This window comes from Rattus rattus, chromosome 18, assembly GCF_011064425.1.
Source record: "Rattus rattus isolate New Zealand chromosome 18, Rrattus_CSIRO_v1, whole genome shotgun sequence".
Lineage (NCBI taxonomy): Eukaryota > Metazoa > Chordata > Mammalia > Rodentia > Muridae > Rattus > Rattus rattus.
Genome location: NC_046171.1, coordinates 7,505,584 through 7,532,132, shown reverse-complemented (window position 1 = coordinate 7,532,132; position 26,549 = coordinate 7,505,584). Strand labels below are relative to the sequence as shown.

The 26,549-nt window shown below is 51.6% G+C and overlaps 2 protein-coding genes across 2 annotated transcripts; both read right to left on the bottom strand.

Moving 5' to 3' along the window:
* Nucleotides 1-4,931: 4,931 nt before the first annotated feature.
* Neu1 (neuraminidase 1) lies at nucleotides 4,932-9,126 on the bottom strand. Its single transcript, XM_032888527.1, has 6 exons — nucleotides 8,810-9,126; nucleotides 8,254-8,446; nucleotides 7,653-7,915; nucleotides 6,091-6,273; nucleotides 5,744-5,966; nucleotides 4,932-5,647 (listed from the first exon to the last, which is right to left on the bottom strand). The coding sequence occupies exons 1-6, from the start codon at nucleotides 8,948-8,950 to the stop codon at nucleotides 5,421-5,423; spliced, it is 1,230 nt and encodes a 409-aa protein (XP_032744418.1). The 5' UTR covers nucleotides 8,951-9,126; the 3' UTR covers nucleotides 4,932-5,420.
* Nucleotides 9,127-10,539: 1,413 nt separating this feature from the next.
* Slc44a4 (solute carrier family 44 member 4) lies at nucleotides 10,540-26,431 on the bottom strand. The gene is made up of 21 exons (XM_032888526.1): nucleotides 26,341-26,431; nucleotides 24,192-24,240; nucleotides 23,057-23,130; nucleotides 22,853-22,931; nucleotides 22,095-22,194; nucleotides 21,891-22,013; nucleotides 21,413-21,473; nucleotides 19,374-19,464; nucleotides 19,208-19,291; nucleotides 18,768-19,003; nucleotides 18,574-18,673; nucleotides 17,137-17,229; nucleotides 16,833-16,935; nucleotides 13,244-13,494; nucleotides 13,060-13,154; nucleotides 12,862-12,965; nucleotides 12,678-12,751; nucleotides 12,452-12,522; nucleotides 12,254-12,348; nucleotides 12,093-12,177; nucleotides 10,540-10,781 (listed from the first exon to the last, which is right to left on the bottom strand). Exons 1-21 carry the CDS (start codon nucleotides 26,372-26,374, stop codon nucleotides 10,660-10,662), a joined length of 2,124 nt encoding a protein of 707 aa, XP_032744417.1. The 5' UTR covers nucleotides 26,375-26,431; the 3' UTR covers nucleotides 10,540-10,659.
* Nucleotides 26,432-26,549: the final 118 nt, after the last annotated feature.

The following is a 26,549-nucleotide window of genomic DNA, read 5'->3' as shown; positions in this document are numbered from 1 at the left end:
GTGTGTGTGTGTGAGCATGAGTGCATGTATGTGTGTGTGTGTGTGAGCATACTTGGATGTGTGTGTGAGCATGAGTACACGCATGTATGTGTGTAAGCATGAGTGCATGTATGTGTGTGTAAGCATGAGTGCATGTATGTGTTGTAAGCATGAGTGCATGCATGTGTGTGTGTGAGCATGTGTGTGTGCATACATGCATGAGTGAGTATGCAGGTGCATATGTGTGAGCATACGTAAGTGGATGTATGTGTACATGAGTGAACGCATAAGTGTGCACATGCTTGTGTGTGTGTGTGTGTGTGTGTGTGTGTGTGTGTGTTTTTTTGGATCCCATTACAGATGGTTGTGAGCCACCATGTGGTTGCTGGGATTTGAACTCAGGACCATTAGAAAAGCAGTCAGCACTTTTAACTGCTGAGCCACCTCTCCAGCCCAAGTTTGACCACTCTATCTGTCCGTCTGTCTGTCTTTCTATGAACTGGCCTGGAACTTGCTCCGTACACAAGGCTGGCCTCAAGTTTTCAGGATCCTCCTCCTCTGCCCTCTGCGTGCTGGGGTTCCAGGCAGGCACCACCTCGTCTCTCTCTCTCTCTCTCCCACTATCTCTTCTGACTCAGTTTTACACTTACTGGTTTATGCGTTTGGTGGGGGTGGTGGGTGCATACATGCCGTGCCATGTTTGGTGTGTCACAGGACACCTTGCCAGAGCCAGTTCTCTCCTTCCAACCCGTGGGCTCAGAGCTTCGAACTCAGGTCATCAGCCTTGCTGACAAGAACCCACTGGGCCATCTTGCTCTCCCCTCTTCCACTGCTGGGTCCGGGCCTGTGATCTCAGGTCAAGGAGTGGAGCAGGAAGGACTGCAGGAGTCCCAGGCTGAGGAGCAAGGCTTGGGTCAAACACCAAAAAGCAAAGGACTGGCAGGCAGGTGTGCAAGTTCTGGTGGTGATAGTCATGGGACTGGTGTCCCAACTGCTGTGGTCCTGCCTCCATTCTTCCTTGTTCAGTGATCACAACCAAACCAGGGACTGGGCATTGTACCCGGGCCTCATGCATGCTAAGCAGGCATTGTACTGAGCTAACCCGTCAGCCTGTTGGGTGTCTTACTGTCAAGCATGTTTCCTCATTCCCTCTCTCTCTGCCCTGCAGGCCACAATGTTTCCTCATTCCCTCTCTCTCTGCCCTGCAGGCCACAATGTTTCCTCATTCCCTCTTTCTCTGCCCCTGCAGACCAGTGGAAGGGCCTCTGTACCTACCCCATGGGGCAACACTGTGGTTTACTGACTAGAGCAACCAGTTACATCAACTGACTCAGAACTGCTCGTTTAAGGGAGAGTGAGACCACACAGCCTGCAGTTCCTGTACCGGCTATGTGTCAGTTAACAAACAGAGGAGGGAAGGCTCTCTCTTTTTTCTTAAAGTCTTTACTTTTGTTTTAGATTTATTTTAGTTTTACGTGTATAAATGTTTTGCCTGCAAGTATGTATGTGTGTACGTATGTATGTACATATGTATGTATGTATGTGCCTGGTGCCCACAGAGGTCAGAACAGGGCATCAAAACCTCTGGAACAGAAACCACACATGGTTGGTGGGTGCTAGGAGTCAAACCCAGATTCTTTCCAACAGGAGAGCATTCTTTTTTTTTTTTTTTTCTTTTTTAATTTTTTTTTTCAGAGCTGGGATTGAACCCAGGGCCTTGCGCTTGCTAGGCAAGAGCTCTACCACTGAGCTAAATCCCCAACCCCCGTGTGTGTGACTTTTAACTGAATTTCAGGTAATAAATGAGGGAGAAATAAGAAAAAAGTGAAAAGCACTCATTTGCAACGGTAGCAGACAACGCATCCAGGATGGGTTTGTTGCTTGGGTTACCAGCAAACCTTACAAAGATGTCTGGGCCACCTCAACCCTGTGCTCAGTCTCTACCCAGAGGGATGAACAGGCTGTGCGAACATGGGGGAGCAGTGCGCAGCACATGGGAAACATGGGGGTCTGAATCCAGCCAAACCTTCAGAGGTGGAGGGAGATGTACGATGAGTCCGTCCAGGGCCATCCCACGGGACAGCCTGCTGTTTTGTTTAGATGGCACAAAAATCAGGCAACCTGCTGAACAAACAGAAAAGTTAGGCTACAAAGATTAAAAGAGAATCAGCAGTCGGAGCTGGGAGGTGGTGGCGAATGTCTTAAATCCCAGCACTAGGGAGGCAGAGGCAGGGGAATCTCTGAGTTTGGGGCCAGCCTGGCCTACAGAGTGAGTTCCAAGACAGCCAGGGTTACACAGAGAGACCCTGTCTTGATAAAATACAATCAAACAAACCCTAAAAGAATCAGGAACAGATTTTCCTTGGGTCGCTTTTGTTTTAAACTATTCTATTTTACGGGTATGGATATTTTTGCCGGCTTGTATGTCTGTGCACCACACAAGCACCTGATGCTTGTGGAGGCCAGAGGGTGTCAGGTCTCCGTGGAACTGGGGTTACAGATGCAGCTACCCTCCACGCTGTCTCCCCAAGTCGAGAGCACAAGGGCTCTCCTCAGCATGAAGGAAAAGAATGGGTAAAAGAAGAAAACATGGTAGCATCCAGTCTGCAGTCAGACATGGGTGGGGTCATGCGTGGTTAGAACGGAGGGTCTGAAGCTGGAGACGTCGTGCATTCTGGGCTAGCCTGGGATACATTGTGAGCCCTTGGTTCAAACCGCAAATAAACGATCAATGGTGGAGGCTGGCCTGTCTTGGTGGGTTATACTGGCAGTCCTAGTTCTGAGGCAGGAGGATGTCAGGAACTGGAGAGACCAGCTGAGCAGTATGTAGGATCCACCTTTAAACAAACAAGCAAAACCTAACCTAACCTGGATGTGTGAGTGTTGAAGACGTGTGACTCACTTTCCTTCTGAGTTTTGAAAGCGTCGATTAGCCAGGTGTGCTGGCGCACTCCTGTTATCCTAGCCCTTGGGAGACTGAGGCAGGAGGATAGCCATTTGGAGGCCAGTCTGGGTTGCTTAGTGGGTGGGTTGGGTTCAATCCACTTTAAAATACACGACAGGATTTTTGCGAAAATGAAGTGACTGAAAGTCAACACGTCTATCAATTTGTTTAGAAAACCTGAACATTTGTATTTGTGTGTGTGCCAGTGTGTGTGTGTGTATACATATGTATCAGTGTGTATGTACATGTATGTCAAAGTGTGTGTGTCTGTGTACCTGTGTGTCAGTGTGTATGTGTGTTTGTACATGTGTGCCAGTGTGTGTGTACATGTCAGTGTGTGTACATGTGACATGTGTGTCAATGTGTGTGTGTTTGTGTACCTGTGTGTCAGTGTGTACACATGTATCAGTGTGCATGTCTGTACCTGTGTGTGCCAGTGTGTGTGTACCTGTGTGTAAGTGTGTCTGTATATATGTGTGCCACTGTGTGTCTGTGTACCTGTGTGCCAGTGTGTATGTCTGTATCTATATGTGCCAGTGTGTCTGTGTATGTGTGCCTGTGTGTGTGTACCTGTGTGCCAGTGTATATGTCTGTACCTGTGTGTGCCAGTATGTGTCTGTGTACATGTGTGCCAGTGTATATGTCTGTACCTGTGTGTGCTAGTATGTGTCTGTGTACATGTGTGCCAGCGTATATGTCTGTACCTGTGTGTGCTAGTATGTGTCTGTATACATGTGTGCTAGTGTATATGTCTGTACCTGTGTGTGCTAGTATGTGTGTGTGTACGTGTGCCAGTGTGTGTACATGTGTGCCAGTGTGTGTACACGTGTGCCAGTGTGTATGTCTGTACCTGTGTGTGCCAGTGTGTCTGTGTACCTGTGTGTCAGTGTATACACATGTGCCAGTGTGTATGCACATGTGCCAGTATGTGTGTGTGTACCTGTGTGCCAGTGCGTGTGCACGCACATGCATGCACTGACTGAGGCCTTGTGCATGCTGAAGTGCTAAGCACCAGGCTGTACTAGCACCCCCTATACCTAGTACAAACTCTGGATACAGTGCACTCAATCCCTCCCTGCTGACATACAATGGGGTTATACCTCTATCACACAGAACGCATGATCTCAACCTTTCTTAGGGAAGAGACATCAAAAGAAAAATGGCCCTCCAATTGAAATGATCATAACCCGAACCCCCCAGTCCTTAATAGTCTTAAAAAAAATTAAAGCAGAGATGGTTTAATTTTTCCGGCAAAGGCACTGGCCCCCAACTCTGATGATGAGGTCATTCCGTAGGACTCACAGCGTGAAGGAGAGACAGCTCCAGTAGGCTGTCTTCTGGCCTCTACAGTACCTGTCACCTTCCTCTCAATGAACACATACCCCCTTCAAGACCCAGAGTCTTAGGCATTCCAACTAGCTCTACCAATGAGCTACACTGCCAAGCCAGCAGTGCAGGATCATAGGCAGCCGACGTGCGTGCTTAGCGCCCATCTTTCCTTCCCACATGGAGAAGGGTTCTTCTCTTCCCGACACGGGCAGCCTGTTTTTTTTTTTTTTTTTTCTTGGAGCTGAGGACCAATGCCTGCTACTTTCTTACAGATGGTCTTCCTCATAGGCTGGGCTGACGAGGCTTCCTGTCTGGTTTTACACAGCTGTTTCCTATTTCCTATGCCACCCCATCTTAGAAAATATCGGGGCTGGAGAGATGGCTCAGTGGTTAGAGCACTGACTGCTCTTCCAGGGGTCCTGAGTTCAAATCCCAGTAACCACATGGTGGCTCACAACCATCTGTAATGAGATCTGATGCCCTCTTCTGGTGTGTCTGAAGACAGTGTACTCACATAAATAAATCTTTAAAAAAAAATATATAAACAGCTCCCTGATACTTGTGAACAGCAGCGGGGAGGATCAGTTCCTCTTCCAACTGCCACCCTGTCTCTCCAGTGTCCATGAGGCAATCTGGAAAGTGTGAATGGACAGAAGCACAGACTCCACAAACACTTTTCTTTTGCATTAAAAATTTTAAGTCACAAATATTTCGATTCATAAATAATCAGGGGGTGCACGTGTGTGTGTGTGTGTGTGTGTGTGTTTATCCTTGCGCTGAAAGGACACTCTGCCCCGGGGACTTTCAGCAATCACATCTAGTACCTGCCTCCAATACCCTAGGACACCGGGCCTTCCCAGTTCCCTGAGTTCATATCTATTCACCTCTCCAGGGGGAGCCCCTCCCCCATCCTGTCCCAGAAAGGAACAGCTCCGTTGTCCTGGAGGAGAATGGACAGGGACCGTCCCCAACATTGTGGAAAACCAGTGTTCCTGGTGAGGCAGGGACTTCCTCTCTGGGAAGAGGAAGCTGGGCGTTAAGTCATAACGGAGTGACTTCCCCGTTGAAGGGGAATTCGGAGGAAGCGCTGTGTTTCAGGCACCCTCTGCACACGGTCCAGAGAGCTGTGAAGTCAGGGTCCAGGACTTGGTGTCCTTAGGCGCGCGGCTCAGAGCGTGCCGTAGACGCTGATTTTGACCATGGAGATGCTCTCCGTGTACCGGTTCAGTCCTTTCTCGTACAGAACGAACAGTTGCGGGGGCTGCTTCTTCCCGTCCGTGCTGTTTTCCAGGGCTGTCAGGGATGAGTAGCCGCTGGGTCCCGGCCACAACTGGACCCTCTCCTTCTGCCAGGATGTGCCATTGCTGAAGCTCCAGCGCAGGGTCAGGTTCACTCCTGGGAGAGCAACAGTCAAAGGGAGGTGGGTCTCCGCTCTGGCCAAGCCTTGTTTAGACGGGGCGCCCTCCACCCACTCCACCCTCAGTCACTCACGGTACTCGGGATGGGCTGGATTGGAGAAGAAGACAATGCCGGAGCTGGTGGCTAGCGCTCCTGCAGCTACCACAGGGTCCACGAGCTCAGGGTCGAAGGTCACATCCCGGGGCCTGAGGGTGTCACAGGCGTCATAGCTGCGGAGGACGATCCTGCAGCGGCAGTGGTAGTTATTCTGGTTCCGGGCGTTGATGATGACTGAGCCGTCTGGAAGCTCGTAGGGCTGTGGTGGGGGGAGAGGAGAGGAGAACCTGGGGAGGCTGAGGAGGCCAGAGCTGGGTCTTGGTGTGATATGGCTCTCCGGGGAAGGCCGTGGTGTGGGCGGGTACAGTCCGTGGACTCCTGACCTGGCACTCGTCGGGGTTGAAATCGTGATCGTGTTTGGGCTGGCCGAAGGGAATGCCGCTCACTCCAGTCCCATAGTGCCAGGAGGCACCGTGGTCATCACTGAGGAGACAGAAGACCCCATCTCGCTCCAGCGTCCCGTGTCCACACACAATGAGCCGGCCCTTCCAAGGCTCCCGCTGTTTCTGTAAGAAGAGGACGTGGGTGTCACAAAGGCGCTCCTGTGGAGCTCAGGCAGAGGGCTGGCAGCTCCAAGAGTGAGGACACGCTAGGCCCTTTTGTTCTCCTGCAGACACTGCCCAAATTTAGAAGCTTTGTCGTGCCAGGTCTGTAATCTCAGCTACTTAGGGTGCTGAGGACTGAAGATGGTTTGTCTGGGCCACCACAGGGTCACTTCGGGGCTAGCCTGGGGAACTTAGCGAGACTCTGTCTCAAAATAAAAAGTATAGTAAAAGAGCTGAGAGTATAGCTCAGCTCAGTGGTAAGAGTTCATAGCTCTCTGTTAATGAAACTCCTTAAAAAAATTTTTTTTAAAGTAGAAAAAAAAATCTCTCTAAGGGGTTGGGGATTTAGCTCAGTGGTAGAGTGCTTGCCAAGCAAGCGCAAGGCCCTGGGTTCGGTCCTCAGCTCCGGAAAAAAAAAGAAAGAAGAAAAAAAAAATCTCTCTAAATTCAAAATATTTATTTACTTGAATAAAAAGGGAGCCCACGCTGGCCTCCAACTCACTGTATAGCCAAGGCTGACTATTTGGCTCCCAGTCTTCCTCATTCTACTGCCTGATGCTAGACATGTAGGCTTTTCTTTCTCTCCTTAAGACAGGGTTTCTCCATGTAGCCTGGAAGGCTCTCTTGTAGACCAGGCTGGCCTTGAACTCAGAGATCTGCCTGCCCTTGCCTCCCGAGGGCTGGAAATGTCCCCAATTTCAATACTATCTTTTTCCATCCTCCACCCCGTTTTGAGATTGTCTCTCTCTGTAACCTGACTTTGAACTTACAATGTAGCCCAGGCTAGCCTTTAACTCATAGAGATGTCCTTGCCTTAGGTTTTTGTTCTTAAGTAAATTGTTGATTATCATGCAAGAAATGGGCTTCACCTTGACATTTTCACACATACACACACACACACACACACACACGTACGTCATGCTTGGCTCTCTCACCCTCCCACTGCCCTTCCCTGGAAGTCCCCCAGGACATGTGGAACGCATCACTGGACAAGTGTACAAGTGCCCAGCTAGCCTTGGGAACTTCAGGCTAACCTGCACTCATGGACTCTGTCGAGCCCTGGGTACCCTGCACAGGCTAAGGACAGACGGTCAACAGACAGTCTCCATGTGAGATGTCAATGGTGGTTTCTTTTTTTTTTTTTTTTTTCCCGGAGCTGGGGACTGAACCCAGGGCTCTACCACTGAGCTAAATCCCCAACCCCTCAATGGTGGTTTCATCTCCACAGTGGAGATGGAAACTTCCAGAACGCCCTCCTCCAAGGACTTTCTCTCATTTATGAAAAAAAAAAAAAATCTGACTCGCGGGATCGTGCCCTCTTCCTATCCCTAGGGTGTAACCTGAATGCCAGAGCCGGGTCCAGGGGCAAACATCTCTGTGCCAATATCCACGGAGAGATTCCGTGGTGGGCTCCAGGAAATGCCGTCGTCCTTACTCCAAACCAGCATGGTAGAGGCCACCTGGCAGTTGACCTTGTGAGCACAGAGGGTATAGATGAGAACACCACTCCTGTGTCTCACGTCGTCACAACACAGCCCCAGGTTCAGCCCATCGGAGGCCTCCCCGTCGTCTACAATGAAAGCCGTAGAGGACCACGTGCTACCTAGAAGTTAAAAAAAGAAAATCGTACCGTTTGCTGTTTACTTCCTGCCTCTCCCCAGGGACCTCAGGGTGGCCTCAGAACCATGTTTTCTTCTTTCTCTAACATTATTTCCTACTAATTCCCCCAGCGACCTAATTCTCGTTGTCAATACCTTGGTGGTTACAGTTTGTTCTCCAGACAACTTTCCCCCCTCTGGTTGCTCTAACTCCTTAGGGACTCAGGCCTCAAAGTTCTATCTCTGGGCGGTTGGACTGGTGAAGGGAACCCCCAACTCCCTACCCCAGCCACCCATACAACCCAACATCCGCTCTTTCCACCCACCCGGGGCACCTTTGTACCCTGGTCTGTGGACCTCCTCATAGCGATGAACTTGGCCCCCTCATCGGATGCAGACTTTTTCCTAGCCTCAGCGAAGGCCAGGAGCGTGCCCCGAGGGGTGGCTGTGATGAGCGGGATTCGAAAAGTGTCTACGGAGCCGATCTGCTTCCCGCTCACCCACAGCAATTGCTCCATGGTCACCAGCGGCTGCACCTGCGCAGAAGGACACCTCAATGAACGCAAGCTTAGTGAGGTTTAAGGTACCTAAGACCGGGGTGGGCTCCAGCCAGGGCTCCCGTAAGAGAGGGTAATGGGGAGCCTGAGCAGGGGTGGTGGTCCTAGAACAAGAGATGGGAGCCCGGAACCCAAGAGTATGGGCGGAACCTGAAAGCTCCTAAGGAAGAAAAGGCTTCGAGGAGAGAAGGAACGAACCCTCAGGGATGGGAGAGGACCCCATAACGAGCCAAGGGGTCAAAGGATGAAAAGGGGTTCGGAGAGGATGGAGGGGCAGGAGTGCGGTGCGGAGGAGTGGCCAAGCTGGGCAGTGGCCACCTCTGCAGGTGCAGCAGGGCTCACCAGGCTGAAGTCATCCTCTGTCCTGGCCTCTGATCCCGCGGCGGACACCAGGAGCAGGAAGATCGCTGCGAGCCCCTGACCCCGCCGGCCTGTCCAGTAGCTCGGTGGTCCAGGGGGTCTGCTTGGCTCTGCCCCCACCATGGCTCCCCGCAATCCCCAATCCCCGTCCACGAAGTGGTCACCGGTGGCAAGCGGTCAGCTGACCTCGACCCTTTAAAAGCGCGCACGTCACTCCGAACCCTCCCCTTGGAGGGCCTTGGTCCGCGCTGCAGCGACTCCAATTAGTCCACCCAGCTGTCCGACATCCGCATGTGACCCAGAGGCGGCCCCAGTCTGTGTGAGCCTTTTGACTGGCTCTGACACCAGCGACGCGACGAAGGGGCGGGGCATGTTTTAAAGCAACCGGCGGCTACTGAGGCACGAACCTTTCTTTACCTTGTGGAAGACAGTTAGGGGTGGCATGTGACTCAGTTGGTAGAGCGCCTTCCTAGTTTGTATGAAGCCCTGGGTTCAGTCCTAAGTCAGGTGTGATGGTGCACTCCCGTAATCCCAACATTCAGGAGATGGGGGCCGGAGGATCAGAAATTCAACAAATAGGGTCTCAAGGCCAGACTGGGTTAGGGGACCCCACACACACCACAGATGAGCACGCACACACTCACGCACGCACACATACACATGCCACAGACGTGGACACAAAAACTCGCACCAGCCTCTCACAGCTATCTTGCCGGTGGGGCTGACACAGTCACACAGTCAATTTATTTATTTTTCTTTTCTTTTCTTTTTCTTTCTTTTTTTTTTTTTTTTCTGAGCTGGGGACCGAACAGGGGCCTTGCGCTGATAGGGCGCTCTACCACTGAGCCAAACTCAACCCCACACAGTCAATTTATAAGCCAGACATTAGTCATGACATAGAGCATACAGCTCAGTGGTAATGCTTGGCTAGCATACAATAGCCCCTGGGTTACACACACGCACACACACACACACACACACACACACACACACACACACACACACACCCTGTAATGGGTTAGGAATCCCCACTCCTAGCTGAGGAGCTCTTGGCAGTTGATGGCTGCTAGGGGAGGAAAAGGCACTTTTCTTCAGGAGTGTGACTGTGGTAGGTAGGTACTCCACATCCCAGTGGATAACCCCAATGCCAATGATGACCCCAATGCCCAATGCACATGAGTAACACTTATTAGAATCACTAGGTTAAAACTAATAAGCAACTGATGAATGAATGAATGAATGAATGAATGAAAATAGAGCCACACACAAAAAAATTGTAAGTGTAATATTAGCCGGGCAGTGGTGGTACACACCTTTGATCCCAGCACCTATGAGGCAGAGGCAGAGGCAGAGGCAGGTGGATCTTTGTGAGTTCTAGGCCAGCCTGGTCTGCAGAGTGAGTTCTAGGACAGCCAGGACTAACTACACAGAGAAATTCTGTCTCAAAACAGAGAATGACTTGGAAATCCCAATGCCCCTGCCTCTACCTCCCAAGCGTGGGGATTACAGGCATGAGAGTCCCAGTCGTGTCTGAATCTGGGGACCCCCTCCATGCTAGGCAAACACTCTACCAGCTGAGTTACGTACGCCCCCAGTCTCCTAGCCTTAGTCACTGAACACATTTTTCTCCCTGGGTATCAAACCATGCGATGGCGATCTGGACTTTAATAAAAAAGGAAGTGAGTTTGGACTGGAAATAAAGTCAGGACTTATCAAGAATATAAAATATTAATCTTTAATAAAATCTGTTTTCTACAAAATTATGATTCTCAAGGCATTAATGGCAGGGTTTCTGTACAGGAGGGCTGCAGTCCCGGGTCACGATGAGTCTCTCACTTCTTCCTGTTCCTTCCCCCCGTAGGTACCTCATTCTTCTTGCCCAGAATCTTCAGGAGTGCCTTGGGCATGTAGTATGGCCGCTCTTGGGAACCGTCATTCCTCTCCAGGTCCTCAACTGAGAGGCAAGGTAGATTGGTGAGGGTGGATCATGATAATGACCATTTTGCCCGCAAAATAATCCAGGATGTGTAAACCAAACAGTCTGGTTTCCTGTCTGGCCACTTAAGGCAGTTTGATGTAATCTCCCTGGCACACTGCATAACCTGTTTCCTCACATAAAGTAGGACAAATAATTGTGTCTGTCAGGGCTGGAGAGATGGCTCAGTGGTTAAGAGCACTGACTGCTCTTCCAGAGGTCCTGAGTTCAATTCCCGGCAACCACATGGTGGCCCACAACCATCTGTAATGGAATCTGATGCCCTCTTCTGGTGTGTCTGAGGACAGCTATAGTATATGTGCATACATGAAATAAATAATCTTAAAAAAATAATTGTATATGTCATAGGAAAATTATGTATGTCATACGGTGATAAATTTAAAAAATTGCATGCCAGTCCATCATGGTGGCTTTTGTTTGTAATCCCGACATTTAGGAGGCAGACACGGGATGGCTTAGAATACATGGGCCCCTGAGTTCTCCACAGCAAAACTCTGTCTTGAGAACGGTTGTGCATACCCATGATTCTAACACTTGGGAGGCAGAGGCCAGAAGATTGTTTTGAGTCAGATCCAGCCTAATCTATATAGCAAGTAGGAGCCAGGCAAGGATACATAGAGAGACCGGACGTAAATAAATAAAATTTAACCAACAAACAAAAACCATAAAACAATAAAATATTCATGTCCATTGTGCAGTGCATAGCTTGGGGACTGGCACTGTGGTGGGGGTGTCCCTGCTTCGCAGGCACAAGGCTTTGGCTTCTATATCACCGCCACCATCATCACCAGGACAAAAAAAAATCACCATAATTCCAGCACTTGGGGCCTGAGGTAAGGAAGATCATCACTTTGAGACAGCCTTAGCTATAGACTTAGTTCCGGGTCAGCCTGTGCTATATAGTATGATATTATTCACCTCTATGCATGCCTCCCCCCCAAAAAAAAAAACAAAATAAAAGAAGGAAGAAACACCCACCTCCCCAGCTCAAAAAAAGAACCCCCCACACACACTGTGACTACCTCCTAGGAAGTGTTTTGTGGCTAACTCTACTTATATTTCCTAGTCAGGCCTCCGTCTGAGGTTTCCTCCCCCATCTCAGAATGCTCAGGGTGTGTTCCCTTCTTTCTTCCCTAAACCTCTAGCCTTAGAACGTCTGAAGATATTCCCTCTGGCTCTTTTAGTTCACAAAGCTACAAGCAACTGGTCTCCAAGAGAAGCCGGGGGACCAAGAGCTTGAGGGTGGGTGGGGGGTTGAGGGACACTCACGGAAGCAGAGGAAGAGCGTGTCTACACACATCCCAAAAACGCTGAAGAAGCCACTGGCAATGACATAGGCTCCCATGACGGAGGTCTGCAAGAGACAAGACCGATTGGGACCCCTAGGCTCCTCTGGGGATGTGGGTGGGGCAGAGAGAGGTGTCACTCACCATGATGGGCAGCCAGTAATAGTTGAGGTCGGGGTTCTTAAAGTCTTTCCCCAGTCCCTTGATACGACCGGAGAAAAAGAAGAAGGACAGAACACCTATGGGAAAGAGTCCTGCGGTCAGTGCTGTTCTTGCTGAGGACCCCCCTTCCTGCACCCCTAGGGGGCGCCTGACGCTGTAAGTCCGGGTCTTGATCCTTACCGACACCTCCGACCACCAGCAGCTTCCCAAAGAAGAGCAGTAAATCAGTGACTTTATCCAGGACGACTACCCTACATGGAAGTCAGGACAGACTGGGGTGAGGGACCTGGCAGGGCTGGGAGCAGTGAGACCCCTTCCCATTTTAACACGGTGACGGAACGGCATTGGACCAGGCACAGGATGGGAGAAATGGGTAGGGGACCCTACCGGGGCACAGCAGCCTGACCTGACAACGTTCCTCATGAGCAGCATGAAGGCGTTTTTGGCGGAGACACAGAAATTCTTCCCATAGATGGCGATCTGAGAGGAGCGGGAAGATCTGAGCCACACCTTTGGAGAGCTTGCCCGCGTACTGGCGGGACCCGGGGCCGAGGGGCACAGGGCAAGGGGCTGCTTGAGGCTGTGCTCACCATGATGTAGGCATTACGGTTGAGGAACTTAATAAACTTCTCCAGACACCAGAGACAACACTTGAAGCAGCAGATGATGCAGCGGGCCACAGGATTCTGGGATCCTGGGGACAAAGGAAGCTCACGCTTAGCTGCCCCGGCTTCTGCCTGTCCGCCTGCCCTTCCCAGGCTCTGGCTGTCAGCCTCCCCCACGCTCACCTCTTAGCTTGTGGTCAATGTATTCCAGGATAACCCGGGCTATCTGCACAAGGGTCAGGATGAGGGCTCCAAACGCCAGTGAGCCAGTGTGGTAACTGCAGAGGGAGTTAGGTGAGTCGAGGTGCCCCAGCACCCCTGGTATTCCTAGAACTAACGTTTCCTTTGGGGGCTGCCCCTGGCTTACCGGAGTGTGCGGATGAAGGCTGAGCTCAAGGGGAAAGTAGGGATGTCTCGAGGCTTGTGAAAGGCCCAGTAGAAGGAGGCAAAGGCCCCAGCGAGGACACACTGGCCCAGGGCCAGTACCCAGTTAACAGTCCAGAAGAGCCCCAGGATTCCATAGATTTGCAGGTTGAAGAGAGAACGTTGGGCTAAGCCTGAGGACGAGTAGCCTGTGAAGGTGCACATGAGCTCTGGGCAGGAGGAGTTCAATGGGGCCTGGAAGTGACAAGGACACAGCAAGTTCATGCCCGGGAGCTGCAGGCAAATCTTTGACCTTCCCTGTTCCTAGTGGCCTCCAGACTCAGACCACCTCAGTGCCGCCATCGTCGTGGTGTGACTAAGCAGCTTCCTGGCTTCCAGACTGGCACAAGAGCTACCCACTAGGCAAGCACCAGGTGTGGGTGGTTTCAACCTGCTCTCTCTCCTTCTTGCTTTCCCAGCAGCCTGCTTCTGGAGAAGGCTCTGTATGCACTGAACATACTGTGGGGATTTAGTGATACTAAAGTGACTTTGTTGTCACATTACAGTGTGCATGTGCGTGCATCTGTGTAGTGTCTGTGCCTGTGGTGCATGTGTGAGCGTATGCATGTGTGTGTCTATATGTGTGTGTGTGTACATGTCTGTGGGATGTGTGTGATGCATGTGTGTGTGTGTGTGGTATGTGCATGTGTGTGGTGCATGTATGTGTGTGTTGTATGTGTGTGAGGTATGTGTGTGGTATATGTGTGTGTTGTGAGTATGTTATATATGTGTGTATGTGTGGTATATGCATGTGTGTGTATATATGTGTGGTACATGCCATGTGTGTGGTATGTGTGTGTGAGCGTGTGGACTATGTGTGAGTGTGAGGTATGTGTGTGTATGCAGCTGGGACTGAACACCAATTCACACTCTCTCTAAAAAACACACACAAAATTGAGCTTCATGGTGCCCTGCTTTTGTTATTCATATCCACCCCCAGCCAACCCCTTTCCTCCCTATTTCTAGTGTGGAACCTGGGCCTCAGGAACAGAAGACAACTTTTACCACTGCCCCGCTTTCTGAGCTCTCTGTTGAGGGACTGGGGAATTATATCAGCTGATAGAGTGCTTTTAGCATGCACAAAGCCACCACATAAAACCCTGAATGAGGGCTGGAGAGATGGCTCAGCGGTTAAGAGCACGGACTATTCTTTCAGAGCAAAACCAGGTTCAATTCCCAGCACCCACATGGCAGCCCACAACTGACTGTAATTCCAGTCCCAGGGCATCTGACGCCCTCACACTGACATACATACAGGCACAACACCAATGTACACAGATCAGTTTTAAAAACTGCATGTTTGGGCACACCTGTAGTCACAGCAGATGGGAGGTAGAGACAGGAGGATCAGAAGTTCAAGATTGTCCTCGGCTTTGTAGCAAGTTTCAGGCCAGCCTGGGCTACACCCGACCCTGTCTATGAATAAACAAGCAAGCAAGCAAGAAAACACTGTTTGAGATCCACCTTATTTACATGTAAAGTGGCAGGGTGGAGTTTGTATTCAAACTACCTGACCTATGTGGTACTTTACCCCTATACTCAAGGAAGCTGAGGCAGGGGGATCACCATGAATATGAAGCCAGCATGGGCTACAGAGTACATTTCAGGTCAGCCTGGAAAGAAAGAAAGAAGGAGGAAGAGAGGAAGGAAGAACAAAGATAAGGCAAGCTAGCCATGTCATGCCCCTGGCTGCTCCTGCGAGAGAACCAGAGTCCTGTTCCTAGCGCCCACATAGATGGTTCACCACCATCTATAACTCTCGTTCCAGGAGATCTGATGCCCCCTTCTGGCCTCTTTGGACAGCAAGTACAATGCTGAGCATAGACATATATGTGGGCCAGACACCGTGTGCACGAAATGAAATAATAATAACACGTGGGAAGTAATAAAAAAGATATAGTAATTTTAAAAAGGGGGAGAGGGAAGAGAAAACATTTTTAACACCCAGAAGCTGGGGTTGTATCTTAACGATGGGGAACTTATCTAGGACTCACCAGAACTCCAGAACAAAAGTTATAGATGAAGACAAGGGGGTAAAAGTTGAGCCCTGAGGAAGGTTAGGGATGTAGCTCATGCCTGAGGACCTGGGCTCAAACTCTAGCTTTGCAAAGAGGAGGAAGGGAAGGAGGAGTTCTTAGAGGAAACTGAGGGCTGCAGGAACTCACCACCTTCTGTCACTCCTGCGTGTGTTCAAAACTGCCCGTAATCACACGCAGAAAAAGAGCAATTAAAAACTAGATAAATGGGGTTGGGGATTTAGCTCAGTGGTAAGCGCTTGCCTAAAAAAAAGGTCCCCAGCTCCAAAAAAAGAACAAAAAAAAAAAAAAAAAAAAAAGAATTAGCAAAAACTAGATAAATGCAGAAAATACGACTGTACGAGCTTCATGGTTTCTGAGTGTGAGAGGCTATGTTTGAAGTAAAGCTGGGTTTGGTGTGCATGCCTTTAATCTCAACACTTGGGAGGCAGAGACAGGTTTGTGTGAGTTTGAGACCAGCCCGGCCTACATATTAAGTTCCAGGACAGGCAGGGCTATAGAGTGAGACCCTGATTCATATAAAGGAAATAAAAATCCGCTTGCCCTTAGCAGACCACTGTGGGTTTGTAGAGGGTGAGCTACGAAAGAAAACCAGGTCCCCCTGAGCACAGAACGCAGTGGGGGTCTTTTACAGATCTAAATAGGCCTTCCTTCTCTTTTAGTATGTAAGGGTTCTTGGCATACATAAGGGTCTCCCTATGTAGCCCAGGATGGCCTTGAATTTAAAATCCCCACTCTTAACCTTCAGGATGCTGGGATTAGTGGCTTGTTTTGTTTGCTTGTTTTTTTCTTCCTAGGCTTCTTAGAGACGGCTTCACGTAGCTCAGACTGGCCTAAGACTGGCTCTGAAAGTCTGATCTTTCACCTCCATCTCTCAAGTTCCGGAAAGTACCAACAGGCCTCCCAGTTCCTCCAGGAGGCCCTCCTGTGGACTTCCTAGTGCCACTGTCTGGGGCTCCGTTCCCAGGACGTGAAGAGGGAAACGGAAGCGTCCAGCCCGCTGGGCTATCAGTGGGCAGGCATTAGGCACAGCACTAGACATACTCAATGCCATTAAAACTCCTAAATTGCCCCTGAAACAGGAGTAGGATCAGTTCCAATTTATAGAACAGGGGGAGGAGGCACAGGGGGAGGAGCCATGGAAAGAGGAGGAACCACAGGAAGAGGAGGAGGGGCCACGGGAAGAGGAGGAGTCAGGAGGTGGAGCCACAGGAAAAGGAGGAGGAGTCACAGGAAGAGGAGGAGAAGCCAGGAGGTGGAGCCACAGGAAGAGGAGGAGGAGCCATTTAACGGCCTTAGAGGCAAAGGCTGCCCCCACCTTTTCTTTGGGTTTCCGGTGTCCACCTCACTTTCCACAGTGGAAAGTGGACTCCAAATTAAGGGAGATCCCATCCATCCACGTGAGAGTCCGCGCCCTCTTAGGTATTAGTGCACTAGCGGAAATCTGTGCTAATTGACCCCCAAGGTCCCCTCAGCACCCACCCTATTCCCTCTCACCATGGGGTCACAGGACACGTTCACAAGAACTTTCTCACAGCCCGGTGTACTGGTGTTATGCACCCAATAGACGTACTGGGGTTGCCCGGATGTAGCCAGGTACCCAGAGGTGAGTCAAGAAAAAGCTCGATGCCAGCTGTCAATTGCTGCCCCTGGGGTTAATGCAGATTATTCCCCCCCACAGAGGGTTGGCATTCAGCCCAAGCTCACCCTTAAAATACAGTCCCCTCACATTCCCTCATGGCACATGTCCCGTGCCGCACCCCACTCCCAAGCTCTCCAGCGGGGGTTTCATAAAGGATACAGAGCTGTCATGGCCCAGTAACCAATGCAAATGACCAGGAGGACGAAGGTGACCAGAGGATAGAACATAGTTGACATCATCTGTCCCACAGCTCTGTAGGAAGACAAGAGTAGAGTCCTCTGGGACCTCAGCCCTGTGCATCCGCTCCCAGGCCTGACCCTGGCTGGACCCTTCCTCGAGCCTGTTTGTTTCCCAGACCAGAAACAGAACTGCAGCTTTCTTCCACATCCATAAACCCAGCCAGCTCCTCGTTCTGGGAGCGGAACGCTGTAGACTTGCGAGTGAACCGAAAGTCACAGAAGACACCTGGGACGCTCAGGGAATATAAGGGAAGAGAACCCCAAAAGGTGTGCCCCCTAGTGGCTTTGGCAGCCCCTGCTTCTCCTATCTCCACAACCCCAGCCATTTCACCCAGCAAGCATCTTAGCTCCCAGTGCCTCCAGAGTCCTGCACCCTCAGTCCACACCATGCAAGGTTTAGACTGCTGTTATAGGAGCCTGAGGGTGGTGGCACATCCATCCAATTCCAGTACCCGAGAGGCTGAGAAAGCAGGGTTGCCGGTCTGAGGCCGGTCTGGGTTACTGTTGCAAAAGTGACAGGGATGGGGCATGATGACAGAGGAGGGGATCCTGAGCTAGACTCCCCCATCCCAACATTGCCTAAAACCCTAGCATTCTGGAGGCAGGTATAGAAGGATGGGTTCCAGGTCATCTTCAACTACGTGAGTTTGAGGTCAGCCTATGCTTCCCGAGACCCTTTTGTGGGGAAGGAAGACCCAGAGTTTGCAGTCAGCCTCAGTTACACAGTTGCTCCACGATGTTAGTTTAGGCTGTATGAGTTCTTGTCTCAAAGACAAAATAAATAAACAAAAAGCCCTTGGGGCTGGAGAGATGGCTCCATAGTTAAGAGCACTGGCTGCTCTCCCAGAGGACTTGAGCTCAGAATCCACATGGCGGCTCAGGACTGTCTGTAACTCCAGTTCCAGAGGATCCAACGCCCTCTCCTGTCCTCCACAGGGACCAGACATGTGCACGGACATGCATTCTAGCAAAACGCCCATACGTAAAACACAAATAAATAAACCTCACCCCCTCCCAAGGACAACAAAACAAACTAGACAAGGAAACTGAGGTCCTAAAAGGCTGGAACTCTCCGGGCAGTGGTAGTGCATGCCTTTAATCCCAGCACTCGGGAGGCACAGGAAGGCAGGTCTCTGTGAGTTCGAGGACAAGCCTGGTCTACAGAGTGAGTTCCAGGACATCCAGGGCTGCACAGAGAGACCCTGTTTCAACCCACCAATCCCTCCATCCACACCCACACACACCCAGAGGCTGAAATTCAGCAGTGCTACCCATCTTTCTCCTCTGGGGTTCCTATTACCCCACTCAGGCCAGCACCCCTGCTTGAGTCCCCTCTCCCTCACAGGCAGGCCCTGACCTGCTAGCTTCCTTCAGCAGAGCAATGGCAATCCAGATCCGCTGGCGCAGGAAAATGAGCATGAGCAACAAGACGCCCTCCAGGACAGCCAGGATAATCACTGCAGGGAGACAGCGGGCGGTAGTCCTGGGTCAGGGCCAGGGACACCCAACCCTGGGCGTCCAGCACACGGAGGAGATGGTCAGGGGACTCACGAGCAGCCAGCCATGTCTCCTTCACATTCTGGTAGGCACTGAGGTTGGTAGTGAAGCCTAGCTGGGTGATGGAGGCACCCTGGTCCCGCAGCTCTCGGTACTGTTGCCAGCAGTGGTAGATACCATAGGCCAGCACGGCCAGCACCCCCACAATCAGCAGCAGCACCAGGGGGGCCGCCACCAGGCGCAGGAGCAGGATGAAGAGCAGACTTAGCACCAGGGCCACACCCAGCGCCCTGCAGGGAAGGAACATACGTGAGGGGTGGCCTCCCAAGCCCTTCATAGTTCCCCACGGTTCTTTCCTTGCAACCCCTGGTATCCATAGATTTGATCCGTCTTCTGAGAGGCCTCAGGGTCCACTCTGAGCTCCACTCCCTGACCACTTTACATGTAGACTTGGGGGAAGAGTATCAGGAAGGGTGGGGAAACTGTGGACTCACACGAGAATCCAGTACCAGGACTGGGCAAAATCTTCAAAGATCTTCACAGAGACATCCCGGGCATTGATGCTGTCCAGGAGGCCACTGTCGGGGAGGGATGGTGTCAGACTGGGCTGAGGGTAAGAAGGGACACGGGGACACAGGTGATACGGAGGGTACCATTTACCTGATTCCTTTAGAGACAGTGGTGTTATTGATCTGTAACTGTTCAGGTAATGTGTAGTTGATGTTGGGGAGCGGAAAACAACGTCCCAGAGCTGGAAGAGAGAACAGGGGCTGCTGGGTAGGAGTCTCTCTGATCCTCTGTCTGAGGGGACAGGGAGTAAGGGTGGATGGGGTGCTGCAGCCTGTTTCCCCTCCCCAGCACTGGTCAGATGTCCTAGCACCCCATTACCGGGACCCCTGCAATTCTCTCCAGCCCTGACCTCGCTGTGCCGCTGAGATCAGGACACTTATGGTTTCCTCATTCCACTGTTCCTCTCCTCAGTCCCTCTGCTCTGTCATGTCCCTGGGCCATGCTTCCAGGCCCAGGATTCTCTGTACATTCTACACCTCTGCTCTCTCGGGGCCTCTAAGTAGCCTCTTCAGAAACTTTCCTCTCAGTCTCAGGGCAGCCCCCGTCCCATCTCTGTATCTGCATCTCTAGCTGGGTCTGTTATGGGGCTCTGGAACCACATGTAGCCGGGCAGGTTTATTTTATCACTGACATCCCAATGTCGGGAAAACACAGAGAGTAACTGGCCTGAGACCCGTCCGCTGGAAAGCGCTCGAGTTTAAAAACCACATCTGTCAGTTTTGAACCTGCCCTTTCTATCATACTTGCCCTGAAAACTTGTCCTTTCTCATACCAAAATTTAAAAATATCTTCTACTGAGAGAGAGAGAGAGAGAGAGAGAGAGAGAGAGAGAGAGAGAGAGAGAAGACAAATAGGAAAGATAAAGGGAGGTGACATGATGGTGCCTGGGTGACATGGCTGTGCCTATCTGTCATCTCAGCGTGGGGTCAGGCTGAGGCAGGAAGATCACCAGTGTGGAGCCAGCTGGGTTACAGAGTATGTTCTATCTTTAAGTAAACCAAACCAGTCACTGTGGCAGAGGGGAAGAAGTGTGTGCCTCCGAAAAACCCACGGTGACTGGCTTAAGCAGCCAGGTACACCTGTAATGTCTGGAAAGGTATCTTGTTTGCTATATTTTCCTCAGTTTCATTCATCCCTATGGATTTTGTTTAAAAAAAAAACTTTTAAAAGATGTATCTATTTTGCTTTGTTTTTGAGGCAGGGTTTTTACTATGTAGCGCCTTGGCTGCCCAGCCCGTTTCCTTCCAGGAGTCTGAATGCTCTGCCTGCACGTGGGTCTGAGCATCTGAGTGACAGTGTAACTTGTGTCTGTGGAGGCCAGGAGAGCGTGTCAGAGCGTCTGCATGGTTACGGATATTTTCCAGCCGCTCAGTGGGTGCCCAGAACCCATAGAGGAGCAACCAGCAGCTCCTAAGTGCTGAGGGCCTCTCCGGCTCCTCCACCCACACTTTCCTGATAGCTTCACACGGACGTTCCTTGTCGTTTTTGTTCTGACCCGTCTCTGCTGACGGCGTTGCACAAGCTAGGACGGTGCTCTGCACGCCCGCCACTCACCTTCCTTAAGAAACGAAACACTATGACATCTATTTATTGGGTGTGAACGCGTGTGGGTCGTGTGAAGCCTGCGATGTTTAGAGAGTGCGGTCTCTCCCACCATACAGGTCCCAGGGTTCGAACTCAGATCCTCAGACCTGACGGCAGGCACCTTTACCTGACATGCCACCTCATTGGCCCTGCTTTATTGTTGTTTTGAGATAGGATCTTGCTAAGTGTCCCAGGCTTGTCTTTGACATCTTTCCTCCTGCCTCAGCGGCCCGATTAGCTGGAATTATGGGAACGTGCCATATCAGCCTCTTGTATCTCTGATCTCTCCACCTAGAGTGCAGCTCGAGCAGGGCATGGTTTCTATCGTCCCTGCATCTGTCCCCAGCACCTGGTGCAAGCCTCACTGAGGCACCAAGGGTCTGACTCTAGGGTCCCGAGGCAGGGGGATGAAGGCCTACTGCTCACTTCTGAGCTACACTGATATGCTGAGATATCAGTGGGCCTGCTTTCCTCGTTTGAGAAATGAAAATATTGGGTGGATTGATGCCTGGGTGTGTGTGTGGGGGGGGGTACCTGGTCCTTACCTGGAGTAGAAGGAAGGAGGAAACTGGGACAGAGTCCCTTTTGCAGGCTGTCCATCACTGTCTGGAGAGAGGACAGACAGAGGCTCAGATACAGAACAGAATGAGGGAGCTGTGACTCCCAGCATCATAACTACGACCACCATCACCACCATCACCACCACCACCACAACCACCATCATCACCATCAACTCCACCACCATCACCTTCATCACCACCACCACCACCACCAACCACTACCATCAACTCCACCACCATCACCATCACCAACACCAACACCATCACCAACACCATCACCAACACCACCATCAACTCCACCATCACCACCATCACCACCACCATCACCACTACCTCATTTTCCACAACTTCTACCACCTCAAGGCTCAGACCAGCCCATCCCTCCTTGGAAACCTCTACCTCTACCTCTACTATCATTATGGGTTCTCTCTAGCCTGGTGATGCCATGGGCACCAGCATTTACCAAATCTGGGGACACCGCTGGTAGACAGAAGTTCCTGTATTCTTTATAAACGTCACCGACTGTCTTTGAGAGCTGGAACCCCTCCACAGCCCACGGGGTCTGTGGGCAGGAAGAGACGCACACCTGTGGATAGAGAATGTGCTAAGGGACTGGTCCCCAGGGCCTTGGGGACAGGTGGGGCTCAGGCAGGCTCTGGCTTCTGACCTGGGGTGTGGGGCACTGTAGGCCATTCTCGGCAATGGAGATGACGTTGATGGCCGCTGCACAGCTTAAGATGTTGAAGTACAGGACGTAGGGTTTATCCCTAGAGGAAGAGAGGCTGTGTGTGCCTAAGGGCCCGGGCAGGGACAGAGTGTCATTCTCCTAGCACAGAGATAGCACTGGGGACCAACCTCATTAAATCCAGCTCCTGGCCCAGCTTCTCCGGGAAGATAAGGAAAAGTTAGAACAACTAGGTACTCACAATACAATGTGTGGCTGGCCGTACTGGTTCTGAGGTACAACCCCCTAGTAAGGTAGCTTTATGGCCTTTAACAAGGCCTCACGTTCCTCGTAGGAAATGACAGAATCCACCTCAGGAGGCTTAGCAGTTTGGGTGTGAAGCACCCCGCCTTCCCAGAGCGTTGTAACTGCCTTATTATTTACCCTGCGTTTCCTGTATGCTTTCTGGAGGGACTCAGCTGCTTGGCTGAGGAAGTTTAAGCTCAGAGAGGCTGCGTAAGTTACTGAAGGTCACACAGTATCCTGTGGAGACTCACAGCGATGTCTGAACTCTAAGCTTATGCACTTAAAACTGGCTCTGCACCCGCCCCAGTCCTGGGAAGGCTGGACAAGGAAGGGCTCTTGGTGTGACCCGGAAATGCTTGAGTTCAGGGAGACAGAGGCTGGGGCTGGAGCCAGCCAGGCCCTGCTGTGTGCCTTGGGGTTGTCTCCCGCCCCTCATCCTGCTACTGGCTACTCACTTGTTGTCGCCCACGCCGCAGTAGGCTCCCGTGGAGTTTCTGGGGTAAAGCACTTGCCGAGGGTCTCCGTACACCCAGGCTGGAGACAAGGACACAAAGGGATCACAGGAAGGTGGAGATTTGGGGGCAGGCAGCTATGGGGTAATCTCTCCCTGGGTTTCTGTCCTCACCCTCGGCCCCAGCGCTGGGCAGCTAGAAACTTACCCACAAGCCCCACTACGATGTAACCCAAGATGAAGACCAGGAAGAGGATACAGCAGATGATGTCTGTGCAGCCCCTGGGGAGAGACAGACGTCTGTCTGAGCTGGGGTGTGTGTAACCATGGGGTGGGGAGTTTGGAGGTATAAGTGTGGGGCATGGTTGGGGGTGGGTTATGGTTTAGAAGACTGTAGAATGCTAGGAAGATTGGCCTTCTTTTCTTCAGTTTAGTTCAGTTTGTTTGTTTTTCCAGATAAGGTTTCTCTGTGTCGCTCTGGTTTCTCTGGAACTTGCTCTGTAGACCAGGCTGGCCTTGAACTCAGAGATCTACCTGCTTTTGCCTCCTGAGTGCTGGAATTAGAGATGCCTGCCACCACTGTCTGGCAAGATTGGCATTCTTTATCTACTTTAAGGAAGCTTTTCTTTTTTTTCTCTTTTTCTTTTTTTCATAGCTGGGGATCGAACCCAGGGCCTTGCGCTCGCTAGGCAAGCGCTCTACCACTGAGCTAAATCCCCAACCCCAGGAAGCTTTTCTTAGGATGGAGAGTCTCCTGCTGAAATACAGCACAGATAATAACACACAGACACACACATACACACATACACACAGACACACAGACACACACACAGAGACAGGCAGAGAAAGAGAGACAGAGACACACACATACACACGCGCACACACATATACACGCACGCACAGACACACACACACACACACAGAGGCAGAGAGAAAGAGACAGAGACAGACACACACATACACAGGCACACACGCACACACACACACACACAGACACATAGACACAGAGAGACAGGCAGAGAAAGAGAGACAGAGACACACACATACACATGCACACACACATATACATGCACACACAGAGACACAGACACACACACACACACACACACAGGCACGCACACACACGCACACACAGAGCCTGTGCAGTTGCTTCTCTGGGTGACTTTTCTTCAAATGTATACAGACCTGAGTAGCTGGCACCCAAGTCAAGAAGTAGGATGGCCCAATACCCTGAGTTCCCTCAAGTCCTTCTAGACAACACAGATGCCTCAGTGGACCAGGTTCCTGCATCAAAGACAAACCAAATCCTCCCCACATCCCTCGGGGCATTGCCCACAACTCACCTGTTTTTGATGGGTCCTCGAAAGGAGGGGTCGTATTTGGCTGAATTCCCTGGAGGGGGGAGTGGAGAATGAGGCATTAGGGGTCTCTCTGCCCCCATCGGGTCCCTCTCAGACACTCCTTAGTCTCAGGCGTCCGTCTAGCTGACTAATAGGACACCAGGGACCTGGGTCAGCAGTATCCTGGCCAGAGAGCAGCCCAATGGTTGCCTACTGTGGCTACTACTACCCTATAACAAGTGGGAGGTGATATCAAGTCTATGGTTTCTTACTTGTAAGGCAAGGGCTCTGCCACTGAACTGTAGCCACAGACAATTATTTTATTTCCTTTTTTTTTTTTTTGAGACAGGGTTTCTTTGTGAAGTTTTGACTTCTTGGAACTATCTCTGTAGACCAGGCTGGTCTTGAACTCAGAGATCCTCCTGCCTCTGCCTCCCAAGTGCTGGGATTAAAGGCATGCGCCACCACCTCCAGACCACAGCCATTTATTTTGTAATTATACTTTGCATCTCAGACGAGCTCTTGCTGAGTTCCCCAAGCTGGCCTGGAACCCGCTTCAGCCCCCTGATTGTTTTTTTTTTTTTTTCTTTTTTTCGGAGCTGGGGACCGAACCCAGGGCCTTGTGCTCGCTAGGCAAGTGATCTACCGCTGAGCTAAATCCCCAACCCCGCCCTGACTGGTTTTTATGATACACTTCTTAGCGGCTCTCAGACCCCAGTTCTGTCTCTGTTCTACCGCCCGTTCTAAGTCGTGTCTGGAACATCCAGTTTGGGAGCCCCCTCAGGGGACAGTCACTCATCTCAGCCCTCTGGCCGAAGGATATGACAAAGATAGGATGGTCGGAGCTATGAAACCCTGCAGGACAATGGGAGCTCCGTAGGACCCCCCCCCTTCCCGCCCCCCAGGCTACCACACAGCTCTGGGTAGCCAGCCAGATTGACACCTGAGCCAACTGCTGTGGTTGTAGCCACCTCCTGTTCCTGGTCCTCCTTGAGTACACAGGGGAGGGGGTGGGGCCAGGCTGCCAGGGTCCTGGTGGACACTGAGGGACAGCTGAGGGCTGGGCTAGCCTGAGGCAGGTATCTTCTTTCTTGGGCATTCTGTACTCTGTCCCACCCGGGCTCACAGACACAGGGTCAATGATTGACCCAAGGCTGTTCCAGGAAGTTTCTGTGGCCATTACTCTGTCTCCTAGGGGACACCAGCCCCACCTAGAGGAGGCCCAACCCTTTCAGTCCTCTCTCTTCCCGGTCCAGTCTCATGCTTCTCAGGATTTGGGGGAAAGATTTCCAGCCCTTTCACTTCAGCACTATTGCAAACAGGCCTCCCCTGCTTTCTCTCGCCTCAGGCCTCACCCTCCACAGCCTTGGCCCCTATTAAAGAGCTGCAGATTCACCGACACACACACTTTCCCAACTGAAACCTTAAGGCAGTGTCAGCTGTTTCTCCACCACAGTCCTTACTCCTCACGGCGGGGGGGCGGGGGGGGGCTAGCAGGCAGACCCCAGCAGCTCAGGGTCCTAGGTCTCCCACTTTCACAGGAATCCTGGCAGGCTGACCGTAGAAGTTTGGGGTTCCAGCCCCCTACTCCTCAGAGGACTTTATTAGTTCAGAGGCCCATCTCCCCAACTCTTCACATAGAACCCCGGAGTCTCAGACCCTACCTCTTCACAGGGTATAGGTTGACAGACCCCCTCCCCAGCAACCTGTGCTCCTGCGAGATCCAAAGTCTAAACAAACTCCCCGACTCACAGGAGCCCCCTGCCTCAACTCTTGGAGGTTCTACAGCACCGGACACTGCTGGAGTCTATGTCCAGAACTTCAAGACCTTAACCCGCCTCGTAACATACAGGCTTTGTTTGCCCTCAGGGACCTATACTCCAGGCCTGACCTCCTCCCTCCTCCGGCCACACACAGACGCCAGCCCCAACTCCTGCTCATCCAGATTCCATTAAGTATGCAAGACCTTTCCGGTGGTTCAGACCATCCTCCCAGAGAGACCTGATTCTGTCTCTTTTCCTCAACTCCCGCTTTCCTGTAGCCTCTCCTCAGGGACCCAGGACTCCATTCTTCTGTCAGGTTCCAACCTCAGCCGCCATGGCAGAGCACCACAACCTCTCTCCAGAGCCCAGGCCTCTAACCCCAGCCTTACCGTAAGCCTCGTTCTCCTTCTGCTTTTTCCCCATGGCTCAGTCTCCGGAGTGATTGGAGCCAGGGAGACCTAGCCGCTCACCTGCTGCCCGCCCCTCCCCTCCCGCCCCGCCCCTCCCCTCCCAGACGTCACAGCCCCGCCCCTGCCTGTGGTCCTCCGCGGTTCCTTTTTCAGATCTCAACTCCTAACCAGCCCAGGGACTGGGCCCA